Consider the following 23,183-nt stretch of genomic DNA (forward strand, 5'->3'; position numbering starts at 1 on the left):
AGGAGCGGCGGGGGTGAGTGGCAGTGAGGAGCGGTGGGGGTGAGTGGCAGTGAGTAACGGCGGGGGTGAGTGGCAGTGAGGAGCGGCGGGGGTGAGTGGCAGTGAGGAGCGGCGGGGGTGAGTGGCAGTGAGGAGTGGCGGGGGTGAGTGGCAGTGAGGAGCGGCGGGGGTGAGTGGCAGTGAGGAGCGGCGGGGGTGAGTGGCAGTGAGGAGCGGCGGGGGTGAGTGGCAGTGAGGAGCGGCGGGGGTGAGTGGCAGTGAGGAGCGGCGGGGGTGAGTGGCAGTGAGGAGCGGCGGGGGTGAGTGGCAGTGAGGAGCGGCGGGGGTGAGTGGCAGTGAGGAGCGGTGGGGGTGAGTGGCAGTGAGGAGCGGCGGGGGTGAGTGGCAGTGAGGAGCGGCGGGGGTGAGTGGCAGTGAGGAGCGGCGGGGGTGAGTGGCAGTGAGGAGCGGCGGGGGTGAGTGGCAGTGAGGAGCGGCGGGGGTGAGTGGCAGTGAGGAGCGGCGGGGGTGAGTGGCAGTGAGGAGCGGCGGGGGTGAGTGGCAGTGAGGAGCGGTGGGGGTGAGTGGCAGTGAGGAGCGGCGGGGGTGAGTGGCAGTGAGGAGCGGCGGGGGTGAGTGGCAGTGAGGAGCGGCGGGGGTGAGTGGCAGTGAGGAGCGGCGGGGGTGAGTGGCAGTGAGGAGCGGCGGGGGTGAGTGGCAGTGAGGAGCGGCGGGGGTGAGTGGCAGTGAGGAGCGGCGGGGGTGAGTGGCAGTGAGGAGCGGCGGGGGTGAGTGGCAGTGAGGAGCGGCGGGGGTGAGTGGCAGTGAGGAGCGGTGGGGGTGAGTGGCAGTGAGGAGCGGCGGGGGTGAGTGGCAGTGAGGAGCGGCGGGGGTGAGTGGCAGTGAGGAGCGGTGGGGGTGAGTGGCAGTGAGTAACGGCGGGGGTGAGTGGCAGTGAGGAGCGGCGGGGGTGAGTGGCAGTGAGGAGCGGCGGGGGTGAGTGGCAGTGAGGAGTGGCGGGGGTGAGTGGCAGTGAGGAGCGGCGGGGGTGAGTGGCAGTGAGGAGCGGCGGGGGTGAGTGGCAGTGAGGAGCGGCGGGGGTGAGTGGCAGTGAGGAGCGGCGGGGGTGAGTGGCAGTGAGGAGCGGCGGGGGTGAGTGGCAGTGAGGAGCGGCGGGGGTGAGTGGCAGTGAGGAGCGGCGGGGGTGAGTGGCAGTGAGGAGCGGCGGGGGTGAGTGGCAGTGAGGAGCGGCGGGGGTGAGTGGCAGTGAGGAGCGGCGGGGGTGAGTGGCAGTGAGGAGCGGCGGGGGTGAGTGGCAGTGAGGAGCGGCGGGGGTGAGTGGCAGTGAGGAGCGGCGGGGGTGAGTGGCAGTGAGGAGCGGCGGGGGTGAGTGGCAGTGAGGAGCGGCGGGGGTGAGTGGCAGTGAGGAGCGGCGGGGGTGAGTGGCAGTGAGGAGCGGCGGGGGTGAGTGGCAGTGAGGAGCGGCGGGGGTGAGTGGCAGTGAGGAGCGGCGGGGGTGAGTGGCAGTGAGGAGCGGCGGGGGTGAGTGGCAGTGAGGAGCGGCGGGGGTGAGTGGCAGTGAGGAGCGGCGGGGGTGAGTGGCAGTGAGGAGCGGCGGGGGTGAGTGGCAGTGAGGAGCGGCGGGGGTGAGTGGCAGTGAGGAGCGGCGGGGGTGAGTGGCAGTGAGGAGCGGCGGGGGTGAGTGGCAGTGAGGAGCGGCGGGGGTGAGTGGCAGTGAGGAGCGGCGGGGGTGAGTGGCAGTGAGGAGCGGCGGGGGTGAGTGGCAGTGAGGAGCGGCGGGGGTGAGTGGCAGTGAGGAGCGGCGGGGGTGAGTGGCAGTGAGGAGCGGCGGGGGTGAGTGGCAGTGAGGAGCGGCGGGGGTGAGTGGCAGTGAGGAGCGGCGGGGGTGAGTGGCAGTGAGGAGCGGCGGGGGTGAGTGGCAGTGAGGAGCGGCGGGGGTGAGTGGCAGTGAGGAGCGGCGGGGGTGAGTGGCAGTGAGGAGCGGCGGGGGTGAGTGGCAGTGAGGAGCGGCGGGGGTGAGTGGCAGTGAGGAGCGGCGGGGGTGAGTGGCAGTGAGGAGCGGCGGGGGTGAGTGGCAGTGGCGGTGGAGATTATAATTAATTTAAATCAAAGCCTTAGTCAAAGGTACCATCACATCCAATTAATTAGCCTTAGAGGAAAGTTTTAAAGTCTTATTAAATTTTATCAGAACCAATAATACTTTATTTTATTTTTTTGGTGGTATTTGCTTTCATAGGTTATAGGAAATTATAGCATTCTATTTCCCGGGAAAAACGATAAAATACCCATGATAACCCGGAATGCTGCTTGGACCTGCATTATGCAAAAAGTTAATTCCCTTGGAGTTGCGATGCGAACCATTCCTGAACTCAAAAAAAAGTGGAGTGACTTGAAAAAAAAAGTTAAAGCCAAAATGGCCAACATAGCACGATATGCAAGACAAACCGGCGGCGGCTCCAGCTGTCGGGAGGAACTCACTGAAATGGAGGAAAAAGTGGGTGCAGCAAAGAACAAATCGAAGGTTTTGGGACAGTTGACGTATGCTTCAGTGCAATTAATCCATGTAAGTTCACGAATTTGATGAAGTGACAATCTTGTAAGGGTAGAACTCCCTGGAGGTTTGTGCCCAGCCTTCTTTGTGGGGTTAATAAACTATAAAAACTCCAGAAAAAGTGCAATACTTTGTCACTGTGTTTTGGCGTTTTTTATGGATTTTTTTATTGCCTTGTTGGCTTACTGTTGTTTATTTTATTTAAACACAACTGTAGCATTTATTATAATACACTTTAATGGGTAACATAAAAAAATTGTACATAAAAAAAGGTTTGACCAAAAATGTAGGTTTGTAATAATGTTTAAAATAAAGGGTAGATGTATATTTAGGACTTTTTAAAATTTTGAATTATATTTGGAAGGTAATCCTACTCCTCCCATCATGGAACACGCTTTTGTATGATAGGAGTAGTAGCACTTTCACTCACTGTCAGATCGCCCCGGCTGTCACATTAGTCTGCTGCGCCGATCCTCCAGTATACTCCCTAGGCTGCCCGCTATCCTCTGTAGCCCTGTACTGCCATATATTTAGTAATATTCATATTTCCCAGTAATATGTGATTGCCGAGAGGGTTCAAGAAAATCTCAACTGTATGGGAAATCCAATTATTAGGATATATACGGCAGGGATATTAGAAAAGTGGTCAGCCGGCTGACTGTATACTTTATATAGGATTATTGATACAACCACTCCCAATATGGAGCACACTGTGCCGCATGATGGGAGAGGTAGTACTTTTACAGATCACAACAGGTGTAAGTTCTGACACTTGTTGCAATCTATTAATGCAGGTGCTGCAGCTCCCATTAGGGAGCAGAGTGTGCGCCATGTTGAGGGTAGTAGTAGGCTGCAGATAGGGACATATCACAGCGGGTGTCAGTAGTAAAACCCGCAGCGATCATCCTTTTTACATGAGATGTGGAGTGCTCCAGCACTCAACAGCTCTGCACTGTACTCTGGCCCGTCACGTAATAATTCACATTGCCTGCAGCAAACTGGAATTGGCTGAATGCTTTAAGACAAACCCAAGCCCCATTCACTGTGTGGCTAAAAAGTAAGTGTAACATCATCCATCCCAACCAGTGCTATGCTTAAAGCTGTTGGAAAACTACAACACCCAGCATGCCCTGACAGCCGAAGGCTTTCCGGCCATGAAGTGAGTGGGAGTTTTGCAACAGCAGGAGGCGCAGCACTGCTTTACATGATGGATGATGAGACATCCAATGCATGATGGGGTTTGTAGTTTGAAAACACAACCGCCGCTCCACACTGTTCCTCACTGTGGGCCGCTGCCTAGCCACCACCCTCCAGTAACCGGCCAGCCGTTAATGCTCTCACAACACTGGGGACTGCTGGTAAGGAGGCTGGGGGGGGGGGGGGGGGTTTCGGAGGGTGCAGGGACCAGACAGCGGACCGCAGTGAGGAGCAGGGAGGAGCGGCGTGGGTGAGTGGCAGTGAGGAGCGCCAGGGGGGGAGTGGCAGTGATGAGCGGCGTGGGTGAGTGGCAGTGAGGAGCGCCAGGGGGGGAGTGGCAGTGATGAGCGGCGGGGGTGAGGAACAGTGAGGAGCGGCTGGGTTGAAGAGCTAAGAGGAGCGGCAGGGCTGTTGCGAAGCTACAACCCCCATCATGCATAGACAGCCTTAGACTGTCATACCATGCTTGCATTTGTAGTTTCGCAACAGCTGGAGGCTCAGAAGTGCTTTAGATGGATGATATGACAATTAATGTTTCAGGCACTGAGTGTGGCTTGGGATTGGATGAAACCATTCAGCCAATCACAGCCAGTGGAAATAGGAATTAATAAGTGTTGGGGCCGAGTTCAGTGCTGAGATGCGCAGCGCAGGAGCGCTGGAGTCCCAGCCAAAATGTGCATGTTAATTGGCCAACAGATATTATAAGTATGGGTGTGGAACATGAGGCCAAACTGGTATCAGTAAGTTACCTTTGGGACCAACAACAAAGTGTGACCTTAACCTTGCGTATCATCAGTACTATTAACAATCTAAGCCTATCACTGAGGAAGACAACCTCTGCCCAGACAGTAATGAGGATAATGAGCCAGAGAACCTGGATCACCCGGAATATGATGTTTCAGAGTTAGTCCAAGTGAATCGGAATGAAAGTTTGACAGATACAGTGCCTAGCCGGGAACTTACTCTACCATCAGATTTAGGACTGACCGTTCCACAAACTAATTTTTTGACCGAATATACCAAAGAACACATAAAATTCATGGCTCAAGTGGATCAAAGATTGTTAGGTCTTAAAAATGCCATGCTTAGACAAAGGGAAAAATTTATTGAGGGCTCAAATACTGTGTCAAAAGGGCTATCAAAAATTTCCACTCTGTTAGAAAAAATAATAGAGACCCAGAGTGTAAACCAAACAAATAACACCCAAATGACCCCTCAAATCCCACCCAACATAACAGCAGAGTATATGGAGACAGTGCCGACAGAAAGCAGTTCAAATACGACAACAACACCTTTGAGGGGTAGTATTGGAACAATCTCTCCTACACATTTAGGTGCTAGTTTTCCCTCATCACCATCATATGATGATGAAGATATTCAAATTTCACACAGTCCACTAGATTTAACAGTCACCAAAATGGACCCTAATCCCCAAACATTAGTAGACCCATAAATAAGAGTGGAAACTACTGACCAACCACAATCAGCAGCTCAATTTCTCATGAGTTGCAAACAGGAACTTGCTTTGACAACTAAATGTTCCACAACCTCCACACCCTGTGCAAATGTGAAAAAGTCCAACAAGAAAGGAGGGGACATTCTTTTCTCCAAAAACAAAACCCTTTCCAAAAAGTAATATGCTTTGCCCTCCAATATTATCGCTATTCTCCTAAACAAAGTTGGGAACAACTCCTTTTCCAAAGTACTCTGGGTATAATCTTTAACAACAACTATGACACAGTTATTGATGCAAGTTTGTTTGGTTTCTTAGATTTTTGGGAATGGGATATTTTTAGGCCCAAACAAGCTAACTTAATCCCTTTTAAAAATGAAATCTAGAGAGAGGGAGGAAGGCGCCTCATGTGCGGGATCAGTAGATCTTGTTGGTGGGGGCAGGGGACGGTAATTCCCAAGCCGCTTACCAAAGTTGGTTGTGCGCCCACACACAACAAGGTAAAGTGCAGAAGAGATATGGAAGAAGGTCCACTGCAGCCCTCCTGGGTAAGAATAAAATCAAAACCGAATGACCAGGGAGTCAGGAGTATGTCTGGCGCAGAGAGGAACCATCAGGCAGCCAAGTAAAATCAATGGATTTATTAGATGCAACGCCTTTCGCTGCGCATGCGCAGCTTCATCAGGCATGACAAGAGAAGGCTGGTAACAGGTATATATACCTCCAGGAATTAACCATTAGAGTACTTTTTGAAAGGGTTGTTACATAAAATTACAAATCCACATATGAATGTGACAATGTATAAAAAATATATAAATAGATATAAATAAATATAAATAGACAGACAAAAGTCACAAAAATAATAATGAAACAATAATGTAAAAGCACAATGGAATCATATAAACATATATATATAATATAATTATCGCATGTGGTGTGAATATAACACCACAAGCGACTCAAGGAATCACATCGCTTAGTCACTGGTGCGGCATTCAACAACGCAAGTTGGATATTATTTTAATATATATAATATAAAGACCTATAAGGTGCTATGTATGTTGGTTCAAAAGAGTAAAAAATTGATTTGTATATCAATGCATTATTAAATGAAAGCGCCCCACTGTGTATTTATTTTTTATGTTTTATCATTCATGTTCCGCTTTTTGTTTTTCCTTCCTATCTGCATACAGAAACTTTTGCATCTTTTATTTATTTATATAATGTTTGTATATTTAGATTTTTACGAATATTCACACCCTGCGTTTTTCGCCGGGTGCTGTATTCAATACCGCACTAGTTATCCTAGTTCATTTTTTTCACTTTCTCTAAGTAGTGTTCATACATCACCCTCTGGTCAGTTGCGATTTGTTTTACCGCACGGTTTATTTTTCATTTAATAATGCATTGATATACAAATCAATTTTTTACTCTTTTGAACCAACATACATAGCACCTTATAGGTCTTTATACTATATATATTAAAATAATATCTAAACTTGCGTTGTTGAATGCCGCACCGGTGACTAGGCGGTGTGATTGCTTGAGTCGCCTGTGGTGGTATATTCACACCACATGCGATAATTATATTATATATATACATATATGTTTATAAGATTGCATTGTGCTTTTACATTATTGTTTCATTATTATTTTTGTGACTTTTGTCTGTCTATTTATATTTATTTATATCTATTTATATATTTTTTATACATTGTCACATTCATATGTGGATTTGTAATTTTATGTAACAACCCTTTCAAAAAGTACTCTAATGGTTAATTCCTGGAGGTATATATACCTGTTACCAGCCTTCTCTTGTCATGCCTGATGAAGCTGCGCATGCGCAGCGAAACGCGTTGCATCTAATAAATCCATTGATTTTACTTGGCTGCCTGATGGTTCCTTTCCCTTTTAAAAATGGCCACTTCCAGTGAAATCTTATTCTTTTGCTAATTCTCCACAATATAGTCATAAACTTTCAACGAAAAATTATCATAAACCATAAATTAACATTAATATTTAACTTATTTTAAATTGAATAATTTAGCCACTGCCTATAACTTGAATTAAAAAACCATTACAATTAAAGGAATTCAAAATTAAATTATTCTTTCGGGCTCCAGTTTATTTGAAGAAATGAAATTCCGATTAATTTCCCTGTGATTAGAAAAAAGAAAGGACCTCTCAATGTTTCTCATTCCTGTTGGCTTTCTGGTTTTCAGGGGCTTGAAATGGGACTAATTTCATGTAGTTGGTTAAAGTTGGCGGTTAATAGTGAAGCACAAGGATTTCATGTGCCATGGACTACAATGTTACCCAGGCTTGGAGTGTGGGTGATGATGATACAAGTGTTTCTTAATTATTGGAAAATGGTGCATCGTTTCGAACATTATTTCTTGTAAATCCATTACAATGCAGACTTGGGGCACAGTGGGATGTTCGCCTCTGCTGCTGAGCTAAATGCCTTACAATAACAGATAAATAAATATAAAGATTTTTTCAAAAATGCTGCACCATTTGTCTGGTCAGAAGAAGCGTTGTAAACACCAGCACCCGCAATCCAAGCCACGCTAACAGGTTTAGTGCGGGAAATGTAGTGGACATTTGTTTAGTGATAAAATAATTTGGATGGTTTACATTAGGAACTTCCATGCATTGATTAAACATGAAATGAAATGTTTCAGTTTATCCATGCTTGCATGTAATGTTTGGTTAGTGATTAAAAACAATACACAAAACAGTTTGATCTTTTTTTTTTATTAGTTGACAGAAAACGGTTCCGGACCAATATCCCAACATACACATTCACAACAGAGAGGATCTTCATGGAAGCAACTAGCATTTTGAAAATTTATGAGTTTGGCCACTAATTAAAAAGATGAAGCAGGCAGAATAAAGGAATGAAGTTAGTTTGGCTAGAGGATTAGTCAAAGGATGCAATGGGGACATGGCAAAGTCTCTGTTACACTAACTAATGTCCAAAAAAATTCTGTGCAATCTCATCACGTTTTGTATTTCCAGGTGGGTTTGTTTCAGAATCCCAAACGTTGGCACAGTCCAGCGGCTCTCGAAGATCTGAGGCAATCTCTACAGGGATTTTGTGGAGCAAGGAAGCGAGATTATGCAGAACCGCGCATGCAAGGATAATTTTTCCCACCAGTAAAGGCTTATATAGCATAGCTCCTCCGGTAACATCTAGACATCAAAATCGGGATTTCCATTGACCAAATACCCTTTCGATACGACTACGTGTTCTCCTATGGGCCAAATAATATTTTTGATGAGCTTCATTTCTAGGAAATAGATACGGGGTTAACAGCCATGTAGTGAGTCCATAGCCATTATCTCCTGTACAAATTAAGAGGGAGACAAAACAATGATTACATTTTTGGAATTTTTGTTATGACAAAACAATCCCAAACAGGGTGCTTCAAGCTATTACAAATATCAAAGCATGCCTGGACAGTTAATGGTTGTCTTGCAATATTGGTATTGGGTGATTTGCATCAGCTGGGGCCTGAATTTTGAAAAACAGTGGCATTACAGTCATTTAAAATTTTAATAGGAGTGGGGGTAGTGGGTAGGAAGCGTCATGGTATTTATTTTTTTTTTTTTATAAATTCGCTTTTATATTTTGTAAAGTGTAGGGTTGAGTTTGTAGGGTCCAGTCACACGGTCAGGCGATCTTAGCAATTTTACCACTGAAGGTTGAGCAGCCGTTTCAATTTGGCAACAACTGGCAGCAGGATAATGTAATTGAAAACCGTGCCCATGTGAATGTACCCTGTACACTCCCGAGAGGGGGGGCAAAGCTCCAGCAGTAGCAAATCAACATTTACAAGTATGCCCTCTTGTTGTCCGTGCATGCCGAGGCTTAGAGTGATGCAAATGCTAGTGCAACCCTTTTTGCCAAATAAATGAGTGTTATAAACTTAACTCAATGATTTTCTACCAGAGAGCCTAAAGCAGTTGACACATTAAAACTCACAGCATTTTAGACCGTGCCTGCTGGTAGTTAACAGTACATGCTGGGAGTTCTAGTTTAGCAATTGCTGCAGTCACATGCGTAAAAAAAAACGAATTAAACAAAATGAGATTCTTCCCCAACCAGTGTGACTCTAGTTTGGGTCAAAAAACTAATCCCAGCATGTCTAGAAAGCTGAAGGGCTGAATAGGAGTATAAGTTTGCCAACAGCTGGACACGAGCAGTTTGCAACACACCGTGTAGTTTTGTCCACAAAGAAGCCCGCCAGATGTTTAAAATGTACAACTACAAGCATGGTAAAAGTAGGAGTTTGACAACATCTTTCGAGCAAGATGTTTCACAACCTTAAACTCCCAGAATGTCTGAGCATGCTTGAAGCTGGATGTCAGCAACATCTGGAGGACTGTAGTTTTTCCTAAACTGCATTAGTGGATAGAACAATATGCACTTGAAGATGTTTCTAACCTAACACTCAAAGCATTGCGACACAGTCTTCTTGCAGTTTAGGATTAGTTATTCCCAACATCTGAAGGGCAAGTTTTTCACGCATTACAAATCACAGCATGCCTGTCCATTCTCGCCATGTTTGGAGGTGCAGCTTTTAATAATATGTAGGGGCACACAGGTTCAAAAATTAGGGTCCTCCAGATGTAGCAAAACTGCTACTCTCAGGCATGGCCAGATGCCAAGGGCTGTCTGGGAATGCTGGGAGATGTAGTATACAGAGTCCCAATGCAGCAATGCATTTTGTATTATGGCAGCGAGCATTGCAGGAAAGGGTCCAACCAAGGCTGGAGAGGAACTCATGCATTTCCGCCGCAGCCATATTTATAGCCCGGAACCAGGTCTACATGGACAAGGTAAGTATAGGGTGGGTGTCCCCGCACTACCCCATCCCCAGCAGTGTCATCTGGTCTGACTCCCTACAATTCTGAGTGCCGATGTAGCTTTGTGTTTGTTTGTCTTTGGGTCACCTTTGGAGGGTAGCCGTATGGTGTGCTGGGGAGCACATGATTGTGGAAATGTTATGCCCATGCAATATGTTTGGTGAATGCTGCCTTAGGGAGAGTACACAATGTGGCCTTTGTCATGGAGAGAGTGATAAACTAATCTCCACACACCTTGGCTGCAAGAGAGATTATCTATCATCATGCAAGAGCGTTTACACTTTATCAGCCATGTGTCGAGGTGGCCAATCCAACCCTGCAAAACAGGGCAGCGTTAGTGTGAACCTCACACATGGCGTTAGTACTAAAGCTGCTGCAGAACTTTTGTTTTACAACAACACTGTCATGTTAGAAATGTCCTGTGCATAATTAGTAACTGTTGACATGGCTTCCTGATTACACAACTAAGCTACCCAAATGTGTTGCTACCTGTAAACCGCACGGTCAGTTTTCATCTCCTTCTAACATGCAAAGAATTACTCACACTTCTAACATACAAGAAACTACACTAATTCGTCAACAGGTCAGCTCAGTAATCCCTCCAGTCTAGTTCAGGACCCAATGCTTCTGTCTATAGTTACGACGTGCACACAGGGATGTATAGTGGTGGCCGTATCGGAATATGTGGGATGCCTTCACCATCCATGTTGGACTCAGTCACAGGCAGGTAAGGGGATTTGCTAACTGCGAACACTTTCTTGATTACAAATATTCTTCAGACTATAAAAAATGGGTTTCATAAGCTGTCAGAGAGAAATCACAAACTGAACAAAATTTACTTACCCAACAAAAGATCCTCATTAAAGTATCCCGTTTTAAAGAGATTTCCAATTCCACTGGAATTTAATATAAAAGAATCATGAGTGCCCCCAGGATATCTTGCCACAATATCAAGGATTTTGCCATTGGGGCCACATATAACTTGTACATTGATTGAATGAAACATTTTTCTATTCCGATAGCTTTGCTCGATAGCACTTGGTGGAAGAATGGCAATGTGTGTGCAATCGATAAGGCCCACAGTCAATGGCATTCCAAATTTATTGAAGAACTGCTCCTTAATTTTTGCACGTTCGTCTGCAGTATAGGGAAAACGCACGTATTGATTGCTAATTTTTCCAATGGCCTCAACCACCTGTCTTAAAATCCTGCTGAAAGTGGGTTGCGTGAAACCCAACTTTCCAGCAATACAATACTGAAATGAGCCACTGGCAAGATAGTGTAAAACGGCAATTACTTTAGTCATCCCACGAATTGCATTACTGCGTTGGGTCTTGCTGTCAATGTTTTCTTTTATCTCATCATATAATTGTTGTATGGCAAATTTGCTGAGGCGGAAATGTTGCAAAACTTCGTCTTCAGTAAAAGAATCTAGTGATAGTCTCTCTTTAGATATGCGCGGATTTCGACTTTGAATTGGACGAACGGGCTGGGTAGCTTGGAGCAGCATGTTTTGGCCTCGAACAATTACAAAGGGTACTAATGCATCCATTTTCCCAATCTTGCAACCTGTTCCAACACAAAGCATTTTGCAAATAAGTTTTAGTGGTCATTCTTTTCTGGTTGTTTTCCCTAATGTTACAATACAATTTAAAGTATGCCAAATCAAGGTTAAGCTCAGAAGATGCACAATGAGTCCGCCTTGGTTGTTGCTCAATGATCCCAGTAATGTAAACTTCTATGCTTTACAAAAGGAGACCAGAAGAACAGTGTGTTATGGTCTTTACATTCAATTTAAACAGGGGGAAATCAACAGGATTCCCCACATTTTCATGAGATTCTTTTTTTGGGGGGTTTAAAAGAGGCACAATTACTGTGGGATAATGGGTAGGCAAGCGTGGAGGAGCAATGCAGGGGCTGTTTTGTTTGGGGGGGTTAAGGTGTGAAACTTAGCAATATGCATTTTTTAAGTGCAAACAAATAGTCACGGTGAATGACTGATATATTATTTACAAAGTTACAATTAAAAAAATTAGAGATAAATGTTTGATAAGCTCGGAGTCAGCAAGGACATGCCAAAGCTATGTTTAGCGAGTTGTGGCTCATAGCTGTCTAGAGAGGAGGACCAAAGTTTGTCACAAGATTAACTAGTGCGATCTGTTGAGGCAGGGAGTGGCATTAGGGAGCATCATGACACATGTCGTTGTAGGGGTGCCAGTTGAGTGTGTATACAAACTTCATGAGTTTTTGCTTATCTTCAGAGGTCAAGGGTTCGCTTGCTTTCTGTACTATATTTAAGCATTTTTTAACCTATCTACAGGATAGGGGATAAGTGTTTGAACTTGGGGGTCCGACCCCTTGGAGTCAACGTGATCTCCCTTAACCGAGCACTGCCATTTGCGGTCAGAGTGAGCGCTAAGGCGCATCGCGTCGACCATGATGTTAAAGGTGACGCCCCTTTTCTGACGTGACCACATACAGTTCAATGTGCGAGTTGGTGAGGCACGAAGGCAGCCACCTTGCCTCTCAAATTGAGCTGTATGTAGCAGGTGTGCCGGGCGCAACCGCATGCCGTGACCGACACGCCCACTGCACGGGAGGAAGGCGACCAAGCCGGGGCCCCGTAAAGGAGATTGTGGGTGTCCCAGCGTTTTGAACCCCCCCCCCCCCCCCTAATAACCTTCTACCCTATCCTGTAGATAGGGGCAAAATGTTTATAGCGCTGAAGATGTCCTTTAACCCTATGCTTGCGCACAGGTTGGGCCGGGTGGGCACAGGCACACCCTAATTACTGCAACAGCGTAGTGTCCGTTGATCCACTATCTAATTTTGATGTCAAATTAGCAGCATAATTGAAACGCCCTGTGACCTGTTGAGAAGCGGAACACAGACTGTGCACACTGCGGTGGACTCTCACATTGAAATCCAGCGCAGCTGCTCCGTCCAGCCTGTGCAAGCTAGGGCGCAATGCGTCATGCAGGATCCGCGTCTACATCACAACCATCCACCTTGTTCCAGGCTGCCAGTGGCACCTGACCATACGACCTCAGCCCCGCCGTGAACCATCTCTTCAGAGAGAAGGCCAGGAGACTGGTGAGTGGGGCAAGGGCCTGACACCTGGGGGCAACAGTTTAAAGTATCAAGGGCAAGGGGATGGATGGATCAAGAGACCGGGGTGGCTGATGGGGAAGCAGGGTGACGGGCCGGGCGAGGTATCTGTAACGGGCCGTATGGCATATGTGTCTGTATGGTAGTCAAATGCATGTACATTGTATGTATAATGGTCTTACTGTGCCATGTAAGTATAATGGAGGCTCCATTATAAATACAGTGTACAGCAATCATCACTCCATTATACATACACTGTGACTCTCCAACAATCATACATACAATCCATTCTTAATGTATTGGATGTATGATTGCTGTTCGGTCACAATTTATGTGTAATGGAGGTATGACTCCTGTACAGATTAAATATAATGCCTGTATGATTGGTGTAAAGCGGATGTTAAAACGAGCTCTGATTGATGTCCAGTGTAGGTTTAATGTTTGTCTGATTGCTGTACAGTTTATGTAAAATGTATGTAGGACTGTTTTGCAGTGTATGTGTAATGTCTTAAATTTATATATTTTTTTTACTTGAAATTTTCAGATTGTAGGTCTGTTTAAGGGTGTGAGCGTGCAACAGTGTGTGTGTTTGTGTATATGTTTGTATGTATATTTTTATGTATCTCTCTCTCTCTCTCTCTCTCTCTCTCTCTCTCTCTCTCTCTATATATATATATATATATATATGCAGTGGTCCCTCACCATACATTTTTTCAAATCAACCCATATTTTGTTGAAACCATTGTATGTTGAGGGATTTGTGCAAAGTAAAAAGTAAATATCATACTCACCTGTCCCTGTTTCTCCGGACCATGTCCTCACCGCTCCCGATGCTGTCCCATGGGTTACCGCTTCTGTCCTGCTGCTCCGGTGTCTTCTTCTGAGGCCTCCCGTGTCCCTGTGTCTTCCTCCCGGGCCCTGTCGTTGTGTTTTGGTGATGTTATTACACTGCTGCGCTGGGACGTTGTGCGCAGGAATGTTAAAACAACGCTGTTAAGCGAGGCCATGACCCCTGACAATAAGCAAGGACACCGGATGATTGCAAAGAGGATGTGGAGCAGCAGGGATAGGTAAGTAATGCTGCCCGGGTTGCTTAAACTGCTCTCCGACAGCAGCTTAAGCATTTTGCGCTGTTGGCTAGCAGTTAATTTGATGGGCACGACATATAAAAGCATCGTATGTCCATTTGATTTTATGTCGGGGCCATAGCATGTTGGGGTGTTAGTGTATATAAATCTATATATATATATATATATATATATATATATATACGTGTGCAATGTGAGTTTGTGCATTACGGTGCACGCCCTAATACAATAGGCTGGGCACGCTTATGCCTTTAACATACAGTCATACGTGATTGGGTTAAAAATTTAATATTATGGTCCATCTGCTTTGGGTGTTGATTTTTGGGGGGTTGGGGGGTATCTTAAACCATTTTAAGACATTAATGGTTAAAATAGGATTTGCATTGGCTTTTAAGATAACTAAACGGTGACAATGCACGCATTTTGGAGTTTGTCTATTTCCTTATGCGCCTATTTTTTAACAATGGTGTTAAACAATTATCAATTTTGTCCAATTTCATGCTTTTAAGTTTAATTGGTTGTTTCCCCTTTATTAAGGAATTGTAATTTACCTTTGGCTGGCTTAGTTGTTGACTTTGAATATCATTTTTGGTTTTGGTGGAGATGCTCAAAATGCCACAATGGCTGCAGTCTCCTGTTCAATTTCTCTCACAGGGTTTCGTGCGACAATTAAGGGCGCAACTGCGTAGCGAATGTCGCAAGAAGGTGAAAACGCATTACCCCTTAACCAATGAAATTACAGAACATACAGTAGCCAATAGACAAGCAGGAAGCCCAAAAAAACTTCTAGAAGACGCCAGAAGACAGCTACGCAGTCAGAAGAGGATCAGACGGAGAGAAGCCAGTTTGGAAACCAATGATACTGCAACCCAGGTAAGTCTGTTCTGACTGCCACCACCCGGTGTACTTAATTGACACAATTAGTTTGTCCTTTTCCGTTAACTAAAGCATCAAAAATGATTTAATGAAAGTGAGTTAGAGCCATGCCCTCAACTTAATCGTTCCCCGCTCATTCTCCCCCACATAATTTCACCATGTCTCATCCCCCCCTCATTATTTCACCCTGTCTCATCATCCCCCATCATGTTCCTGCTATGGCATCCAGTGATCTGCAACAAGCGGACCTCCAGCAGTTGCAAAACTCCTACTCCCAGCATGCTCGGACAGCCAACTGCTGTCCGGGCATGCTGGGAGTTGTAGTTTTGCTTCATCTGGAGGCCCGCGCTGACTGTCGGCCGTACAATGCCCAGGTCTGCACCAGTCTGTGCACTCTCTCCCCTCCCCCGCCTCCTCTCTGCCGTGCAGTCTTAGAACCTCTGAAGGCAGAGGAGAGGCCGTGTATCCTGTCTCCCTCCACCCCCTCCCCTCAGCTCTAAACTCCGGCGGGTGAGTGCTTCTGTGTTGTCTGTGTATATATGTGTCTGTGTATATATGTGTCTGTGTATATATGTGTCTGTGTATATATGTGTCTGTGTGTTGTCTGTGTATATATGTGTCTGTGTATATATGTGTCTGTGTATATATGTGTCTGTGTATATATGTGTCTGTGTGTTGTCTGTGTATATATGTATCTGTGTATATGTGTGTACGTGTGGATATATGTCTGTGTGTTGTCTGTATGTGTTGTCTGTGTGTATATATGTGTCTGTGTATATGTGTGTACGTGTGGATATATGTCTGTGTGTTGTCTGTATGTGTTGTCTGTGTGTATATATGTGTCTGTGTATATGTGTGTACGTGTGGATATATGTCTGTGTGTTGTCTGTGTGTATATATGTGTCTGTGTATATGTGTGTACGTGTGGATATATGTCTGTGTGTTGTCTGTGTGTATATATGTGTCTGTGTATATGTGTGTACGTGTGGATATATGTCTGTGTGTTGTCTGTGTGTATATATGTGTCTGTGTATATGTGTGTACGTGTGGATATATGTCTGTGTGTTGTCTGTGTGTATATATGTGTCTGTGTATATGTGTGTACGTGTGGATATATGTCTGTGTGTTGTCTGTGTGTATATATGTGTCTGTGTATATGTGTGTACGTGTGGATATATGTCTGTGTGTTGTCTGTGTGTATATATGTGTCTGTGTATATGTGTGTACGTGTGGATATATGTCTGTGTGTTGTCTGTGTGTATATATGTGTCTGTGTATATGTGTGTACGTGTGGATATATGTCTGTGTGTTGTCTGTGTGTATATATGTGTCTGTGTATATGTGTGTACGTGTGGATATATGTCTGTGTGTTGTCTGTGTGTATATATGTGTCTGTGTATATGTGTGTACGTGTGGATATATGTCTGTGTGTTGTCTGTGTGTATATATGTGTCTGTGTATATGTGTGTACGTGTGGATATATGTCTGTGTGTTGTCTGTGTATATATGTATCTGTGTATATGTGTGTACGTGTGGATATATGTCTGTGTGTTGTCTGTGTGTATATATGTGTCTGTGTATATGTGTGTACGTGTGGATATATGTCTGTGTGTTGTCTGTATGTGTTGTCTGTGTGTATATATGTGTCTGTGTATATATGTGTCTGTGTATATGTGTGTACGTGTGGATATATGTCTGTGTGTTGTCTGTGTGTATATATGTGTCTGTGTATATGTGTGTACGTGTGGATATATGTCTGTGTGTTGTCTGTGTGTATATATGTGTCTGTGTATATGTGTGTACGTGTGGATATATGTCTGTGTGTTGTCTGTGTGTATATATGTGTCTGTGTATATGTGTGTACGTGTGGATATATGTCTGTGTGTTGTCTGTGTGTATATATGTGTCTGTGTATATGTGTGTACGTGTGGATATATGTCTGTGTGTTGTCTGTGTATATATGTATCTGTGTATATGTGTGTACGTGTGGATATATGTCTGTGTGTTGTCTGTGTGTATATATGTGTCTGTGTATATGTGTGTACGTGTGGATATATGTCTGTGTGTTGTCTGTATGTGTTGTCTGTGTGTATATATGTGTCTGTGTATATGTGTGTACGTGTGGATATATGTCTGTGTGTTGTCTGTGTGTATATATGTGTCTGTGTATATGTGTGTACGTGTGGATATATGTCTGTGTGTTGTCTGTGTGTATATATGTGTCTGTGTATATGTGTGTACGTGTGGATATATGTCTGTGTGTTGTCTGTGTGTATATATGTGTCTGTGTATATGTGTGTACGTGTGGATATATGTCTGTGTGTTGTCTGTGTGTATATATGTGTCTGTGTATATGTGTGTACGTGTGGATATATGTCTGTGTGTGTTTATGTGTGCATTTATAAGTGGTTGTCTCTGTATGTGTTGTCTGCAAGTGTATGTGTGTGTGGGGGGGGGGGGGGGGGGGTTTGAGCTGCCTAATCTGGGGGACAACTATTCTGCCTACTCTTGGGGACAACTGCTGCTTTTTCGGGGGGACAACTATGCTCCTAATCCGGGGGACAACTATGCTCCTAATCCGGGGGACAACTATGCTCCTAATCCGGGGAACAACTATGCTCCTAATCCGGGGGACAACTATGCTCCTAATCCGGGGAACAACTATGCTCCTAATCCGGGGGACAACTATGCTCCTAATCCGGGGGACAACTATGCTCCTAATCCGGGGGACAACTATGCTCCTAATCCGGGGGACAACTATGCTCCTAATCCGGGGGACAACTATGCTCCTAATCCGGGGGACAACTATGCTCCTAATCCGGGGAAAGCTATTTGGCCCTTCACAATTTTTTGTATCTAATGTGGCCCCATGGTAAAAATAATTGACCACCTCTGAACTAAACTATAAAAAGCTTGGAAAGGGGGAATGTTGAGGGAGGGGAGAAGGAGGGAAAATGAAAAGTAACCCCCACTTGTCTCCCACACGAACAACAGGAACTGGTGGATAGTGCGCAAGACGCTGATTATAAGGTAGGGCAGATCCAGCCAAGGTGGGGCTCTTTTGAATCAGCATCTCCTGCACTATCCACCACACCAGTACCTGTGGTTAGTGTGGGAGAAAAGAAGGGAGAGAGGGGGAGGAGACGCCGCTGGTCACTGATTTCAAGTGGCCGCGGCCGAGCTGTTAATTTTTTAAGGAAATGTGTAATCACCATCAGCCGCAATAAGTCTGTCACACAGGCTTGTAGTGCGGGTGATGCATAATATAATGCTATGTAACTTATTAAAAACCGAGCAGTGGATGTTTTGGAATCTTTATATTTACTTACCTGTCGATCACAGGCTTGGGACTCAGTTACGTCATCGGGACTCGGAAGCAGGACTTGGACGGCCATTGATGTAAATTTTGCAGTGATTTAAAGTTTTTACACGTGCGCATGCGCGGGTTTAAGCTAGCGTTAACCCGCGCATGTGCACTTGTAAAAACGTTAGATCACAGGAAACTTGACATCAATGGCCCGCTTCCTAATCCCGCTGACATAACTGAGCCTCAAGTCTGAGATTGACAGGTAAGTAAATATAAAGATCACAAAACATCCACTGCTCGGTTTCTAATAAGGTACATAGCGTTTTAATCTGCATTAGCCGCACTACAAGCCTGTGTACAAGCTTAGTGCGGGTGATGCTGATGACAGATTTCCTTTAACAAGCAGACGCTGCTGTGGGCGCTTTAAATCAGTGACCAGAAGACTTAGTGGCGTATAGCAGGAAGGCAGACTTTGTGACTTAAACTTAAGTTTGAAAAGTGTGTGTTATACGCCGATAAATACGGTACTTGGCTTGATGTGTAACTGCATTTTTTTCTACGAAAAGTCCCTGAAGTTGTGTCTGTTCAGATGGCACATTCAGCCATCATACCTAGCACCCTGAAGCATGTCTAAAAATGATGATATGTGGGAACTTTGTACAAAAACGTATAAGGTTCTTAAATTAGCCTCTTTAAAGTTGCAATTTTTACACCTAAAACTTAGACACAGTTTTAGGCGTTCAAGTTTTGACTTAATGGCAATTGGACGAACTTTCAATCATACATAACGATTAATCAGCCAGGTTTGTTTCAGTGGATTTTCCTAAAAGAATAATTGGATCAATAAATATGATCCTTAAAAAAAAATGACATGTTGAGCAAATTGTTAAATGTCTCTACTTTGTACACAGGACACAAACCAGCCTGGTGTTGTCTTGCACTGAAATCCTTGCCGCAGGAGGACACAGTGAAGTTTCCACCCGTCCAGAAGGTGTCTTTCTCTGCCTTTGTTAGAGCTACTGAAACTATGTCGGAAGAAAGATCAGATTCAGGTATGTTTATTAGGTTATTATTTGTCATTGGTGTTTTCTTGCAAAGAGAAAACATTCACCATACGCCTCTAAACTTCTGGACAACCATGGTTTTTGCTAAATCAATTTGCCAGTAACCGTTTCCAGAAATGTAACATATGTCCTCCACTCATTAGCAAGGCGCACTTTGCTACACAATTTTGAAGTTGAGAACGTGTGAGTTTAACAGTTTTGTTTGCTAATTTTCAAACAGACTCCATACATCTTGGAAGTTATTCTTTGTTTTTAAAAGGCTACCAATTTTAGGGATACATGTTTGCACCAAATGTCCTCCAAGACTAAATGGTGAAATCAAAAGATTCCAAGCAAATAGAGACCTTCAAAAAATTCCAAAGATGAGCAAGCATTACCCAACTCTAAACTCTAGACTCTAAAATTTACACTGGGCCCGTGGCAACTTATAGACAACTATTTAAAATATTTGAGCCGTCTAGAGTGTGAATGTTACATGCACCAATCTGCCCCAAGTTGCTTATGTGAAGCGAGCTCTGTCACAATCTTAAAGGTGACCGATCATTTTTGTTTTTTTTGGGCTATTACACTACTAATGTAAACTAATGAAACTAATGATTTCTACAAATCTACTTTAGTTTACCAATTTGAAATTTACAATTTTAAAAGAAGCCAAATAACCACTTCTCAGACACAGAGTTAGGACCAGGTCCAAACACAGGAAGTGCAGCCTGTAGTGCTGAGAGGGAACACTTTACTTTATTATCCCCCAACATTTATTTTAAATATTTAAAAGTTAACATCTAGAGTACCATTGCCATAATTTTTGGAAATAAGAGTGCCCTTTTCTATTGATTTTTAATCTTATTGTACAATAAATTAATTTTGTATTTAAAAAAAAAAAAAATTTTTAGAGGGCCAGAGCCCCATTTTGCCCCTCATTGCTAGTTTTTAAATCCCCAAATTCATTTGAAAAAGTTTAGGGTTCTTTGATTTTATGGCCCCAGAAATTTCTCCTCAAGTGTAAATTGGCATGTAATATAGTTTGGCAATGTTCTCTCTCTTTTGGACCAATTTTAAAATTTTGACTAATGCTACAAATGGAAACTTATTGAAATGTCTAAACTTTCATCAAAAACAGAATGTACATCTTCTGAAGGAACGTCAACCCAACGTAAAAGGGCACCTCCCTTTTCCAGACAGGAACTACTGTTCATGGTTGAATTTCTACAAAGCAAAGAATATGGCGTCGGGGAGAAAGGCTCCATCAATAGTAAGAAAGCTGACATCCTCCAAGATTTGGTCAAAGCAATGGAAGACAAATTTGGAATCTTACATACGGAACACCAAATACAAAAGCATTATTCAGATTTAAAGGTCCGAGAACAGGACACATACCAGAGCATTTTAATGAAGATTCAAAGAGGTGCGTTTCAGTTTTCTGTAACAATTTTCAATGCCTATTTAGTGCTTACTTATAGTGCAAGTCTTGAAAATTTTTTGTGTATGTTATCTTTCAGACCGGGAGAAGGATACAGTTAATTTACAACCATGTCCACCAAGTCAAGAAAGCCCACTACCAAATCCAGTTGCTGTTAGTGCATTGACACAGTTAGGTGCTCCCATTTTGGACTTCTTAAAACTTGTAAAATGTTGTTGCTTTGTATATTTTCTTTTTTAGTTTTTAACCTACGGTAATTTAATTTTAGTAGCTTTTGTGTCTACTTAAAAGGGGGGTGTGGGCTTTTTAAAAGTAGCCTAATCATTAGCCCACTCTGTTAAATCAGTGGGAATATGTTACTTTCCAATGTTTAAGTTTTGGCCTTTTGTTTGTCCAGCCTTGGTTATGTATTCATTTTTAGTAGGTTGTATGGTTGTTCCTTTTTGTTTGGTGGCATTTTGTAAATTAAAGTTAAAGAACTGGTCCCTTTTTTTGTCCCAAAAATAATGGGTTAGCTGTGCGCGGGATCAAATGCAGGGTGTTGTTTATTGACTTCTACATGCAAAATCATAGGTCATCCGTTGTGTCAGTCTACGCCAAACCCAAAAAATGGTCTATGAAGTATTTCAGCTGTTTGCCAAAGTTGACTATTGTCCCATCTTATGGCTAACAAATGACTATTGGGAGAATACATCCAATTTATTTTGTGCGCTTGGACGATGACACTTTCCAGGACATGACCATGAGTGCATACTTTCCACTATTAAGCTGCTCTGCTCCGTGAACTTGAATAGCTCACGGAGCAGGTACACATAAACCATCATCCCAACTTTACAACCGAATTTATAATGTCAGTTTGATACTTTCAAAAGTGAAGTTAGTTTCACTATGGTTCTGTTTCTCAAAGGCAGTTTGTGTAGATATCAATGTTAGGGTAAGGGATAACCCATTGCGTTAATACAAGAGTTTACCTATTTTCATTTTCTCAAACCAGCTATTTTACAAAAACTTTCAGCCATGGGCAACCGCCCTTGTTAAACAGACCCTTAGTACTAATGTGGATTCCATTCAATGGACCTCTGGAGCCTGCTAGCTGACACTTTGTCCTTTGATACACTAAACATACACATTGTTAAGCAACTTTGTTTTGTCAGCTGCAAAGCTAGCCTTATTGCCAAATTTTTAAAGTTAATTTCCTCAGTCCTAATGGACAGTGTGGCCAAAACCTTTTTTTTTTTTTTGGGGTCAATGAGACAGTTTTTCTCTACGTCTGGATTATATATTTTTTTTTTCTCTACCCCTGCTTAGTAATATGGTACTATGCAGATTGTTACATCTTCATGCATGAATGTCTATTGTTTTATTTTTATTTATTTTTGTAATTTGAATAAGCTTTATTCATTTATTTTGTTTTGTTTTTTGTTTTATTTTCTTGTTCAAATAGGATGATCTGCCAAATTCTGAAGACCTAATTACATTGACCTTTGAGACCATTCCCAGTGCCAATGTGATGGAGGCCACTCCAAACAACGACTTGCTGACGAATGTGGCTGAAAAGATTGCTGATGTTGAGAATCGCCTTGTTGTCCATTTAAACCACAATTTGACCATTTTAGCAGAAAAAATTGATACATTAGGGGGCAAGTTAGAACAGCGAATGGCAAACCTTGAACGGGAAATAGAATCCATAAAGAAAAACTCCCTTCTAATGAACACTTGATCCCTTAAAATGTTAATGGTCAAAGTTCACCATGTGGTGAACTGAAAGTTTGTTTGCTCCTTTGTGTGAAATAGCTGGATTATCTGGCAAGTTATGGTGGTTTCACACATTGTTTAAAAAAGATTGTGTACGGCATTCGGAAGGTAGAGGTGCAAACACACACTGCTGCATGCAGTCCCATATGTCATAGTTCTTTGGAGCAATCGCAATCAAACGCAATGTCTTGTTGGCTCCAATTTGCAAACTTATGTGCTTTACAAGTGGTCCTAAAACAACAGTTTACTTTGTTTTTTTTGTGGGATGCAAAACGCATACGTTTGTTATTTGGAGCCAAACAGTAAAAGCATTGGACTCTCGTCACTCTTAGAAATATACGGTATAATGGACGGCATACAGCATTGTGAGTTTCCTCCTCTCCCTGCCGTATGCGTTATTGGATTGTTTAAATTTAGGAGTGAAACCACCCATAGGGCAGGTTCACACAGCGTTTGTCCCTCCGATTCCCGCATAGGGAGTCTGCTAGG

General features: G+C 43.7%; 1 protein-coding gene across 4 annotated transcripts in view; it reads right to left on the reverse strand.

Moving 5' to 3' along the window:
* Positions 1-7,963: 7,963 nt before the first annotated feature.
* LOC130310989 (putative nuclease HARBI1) overlaps positions 7,964-23,183 on the reverse strand; it is an 86,864-nt gene continuing 71,644 nt past the window's right edge. For 2 of the 4 annotated variants that reach the window (XM_056552441.1, XM_056552442.1), the window contains 2 exons: positions 10,920-11,645; positions 7,964-8,552 (listed from right to left, as the gene is read on the reverse strand). In XM_056552441.1, the coding sequence (XP_056408416.1) occupies positions 8,407-8,552; positions 10,920-11,645 (872 nt within the window). In that variant the 3' untranslated portion in view covers positions 7,964-8,406. The remainder of the gene's footprint in view (positions 8,553-10,919; positions 11,646-23,183) is intronic. The other 2 variants (XR_008859442.1, XR_008859441.1) reach the window with 1 other exon arrangement.

This window comes from Hyla sarda, unplaced genomic scaffold (assembly GCF_029499605.1).
Source record: "Hyla sarda isolate aHylSar1 unplaced genomic scaffold, aHylSar1.hap1 scaffold_161, whole genome shotgun sequence".
Lineage (NCBI taxonomy): Eukaryota > Metazoa > Chordata > Amphibia > Anura > Hylidae > Hyla > Hyla sarda.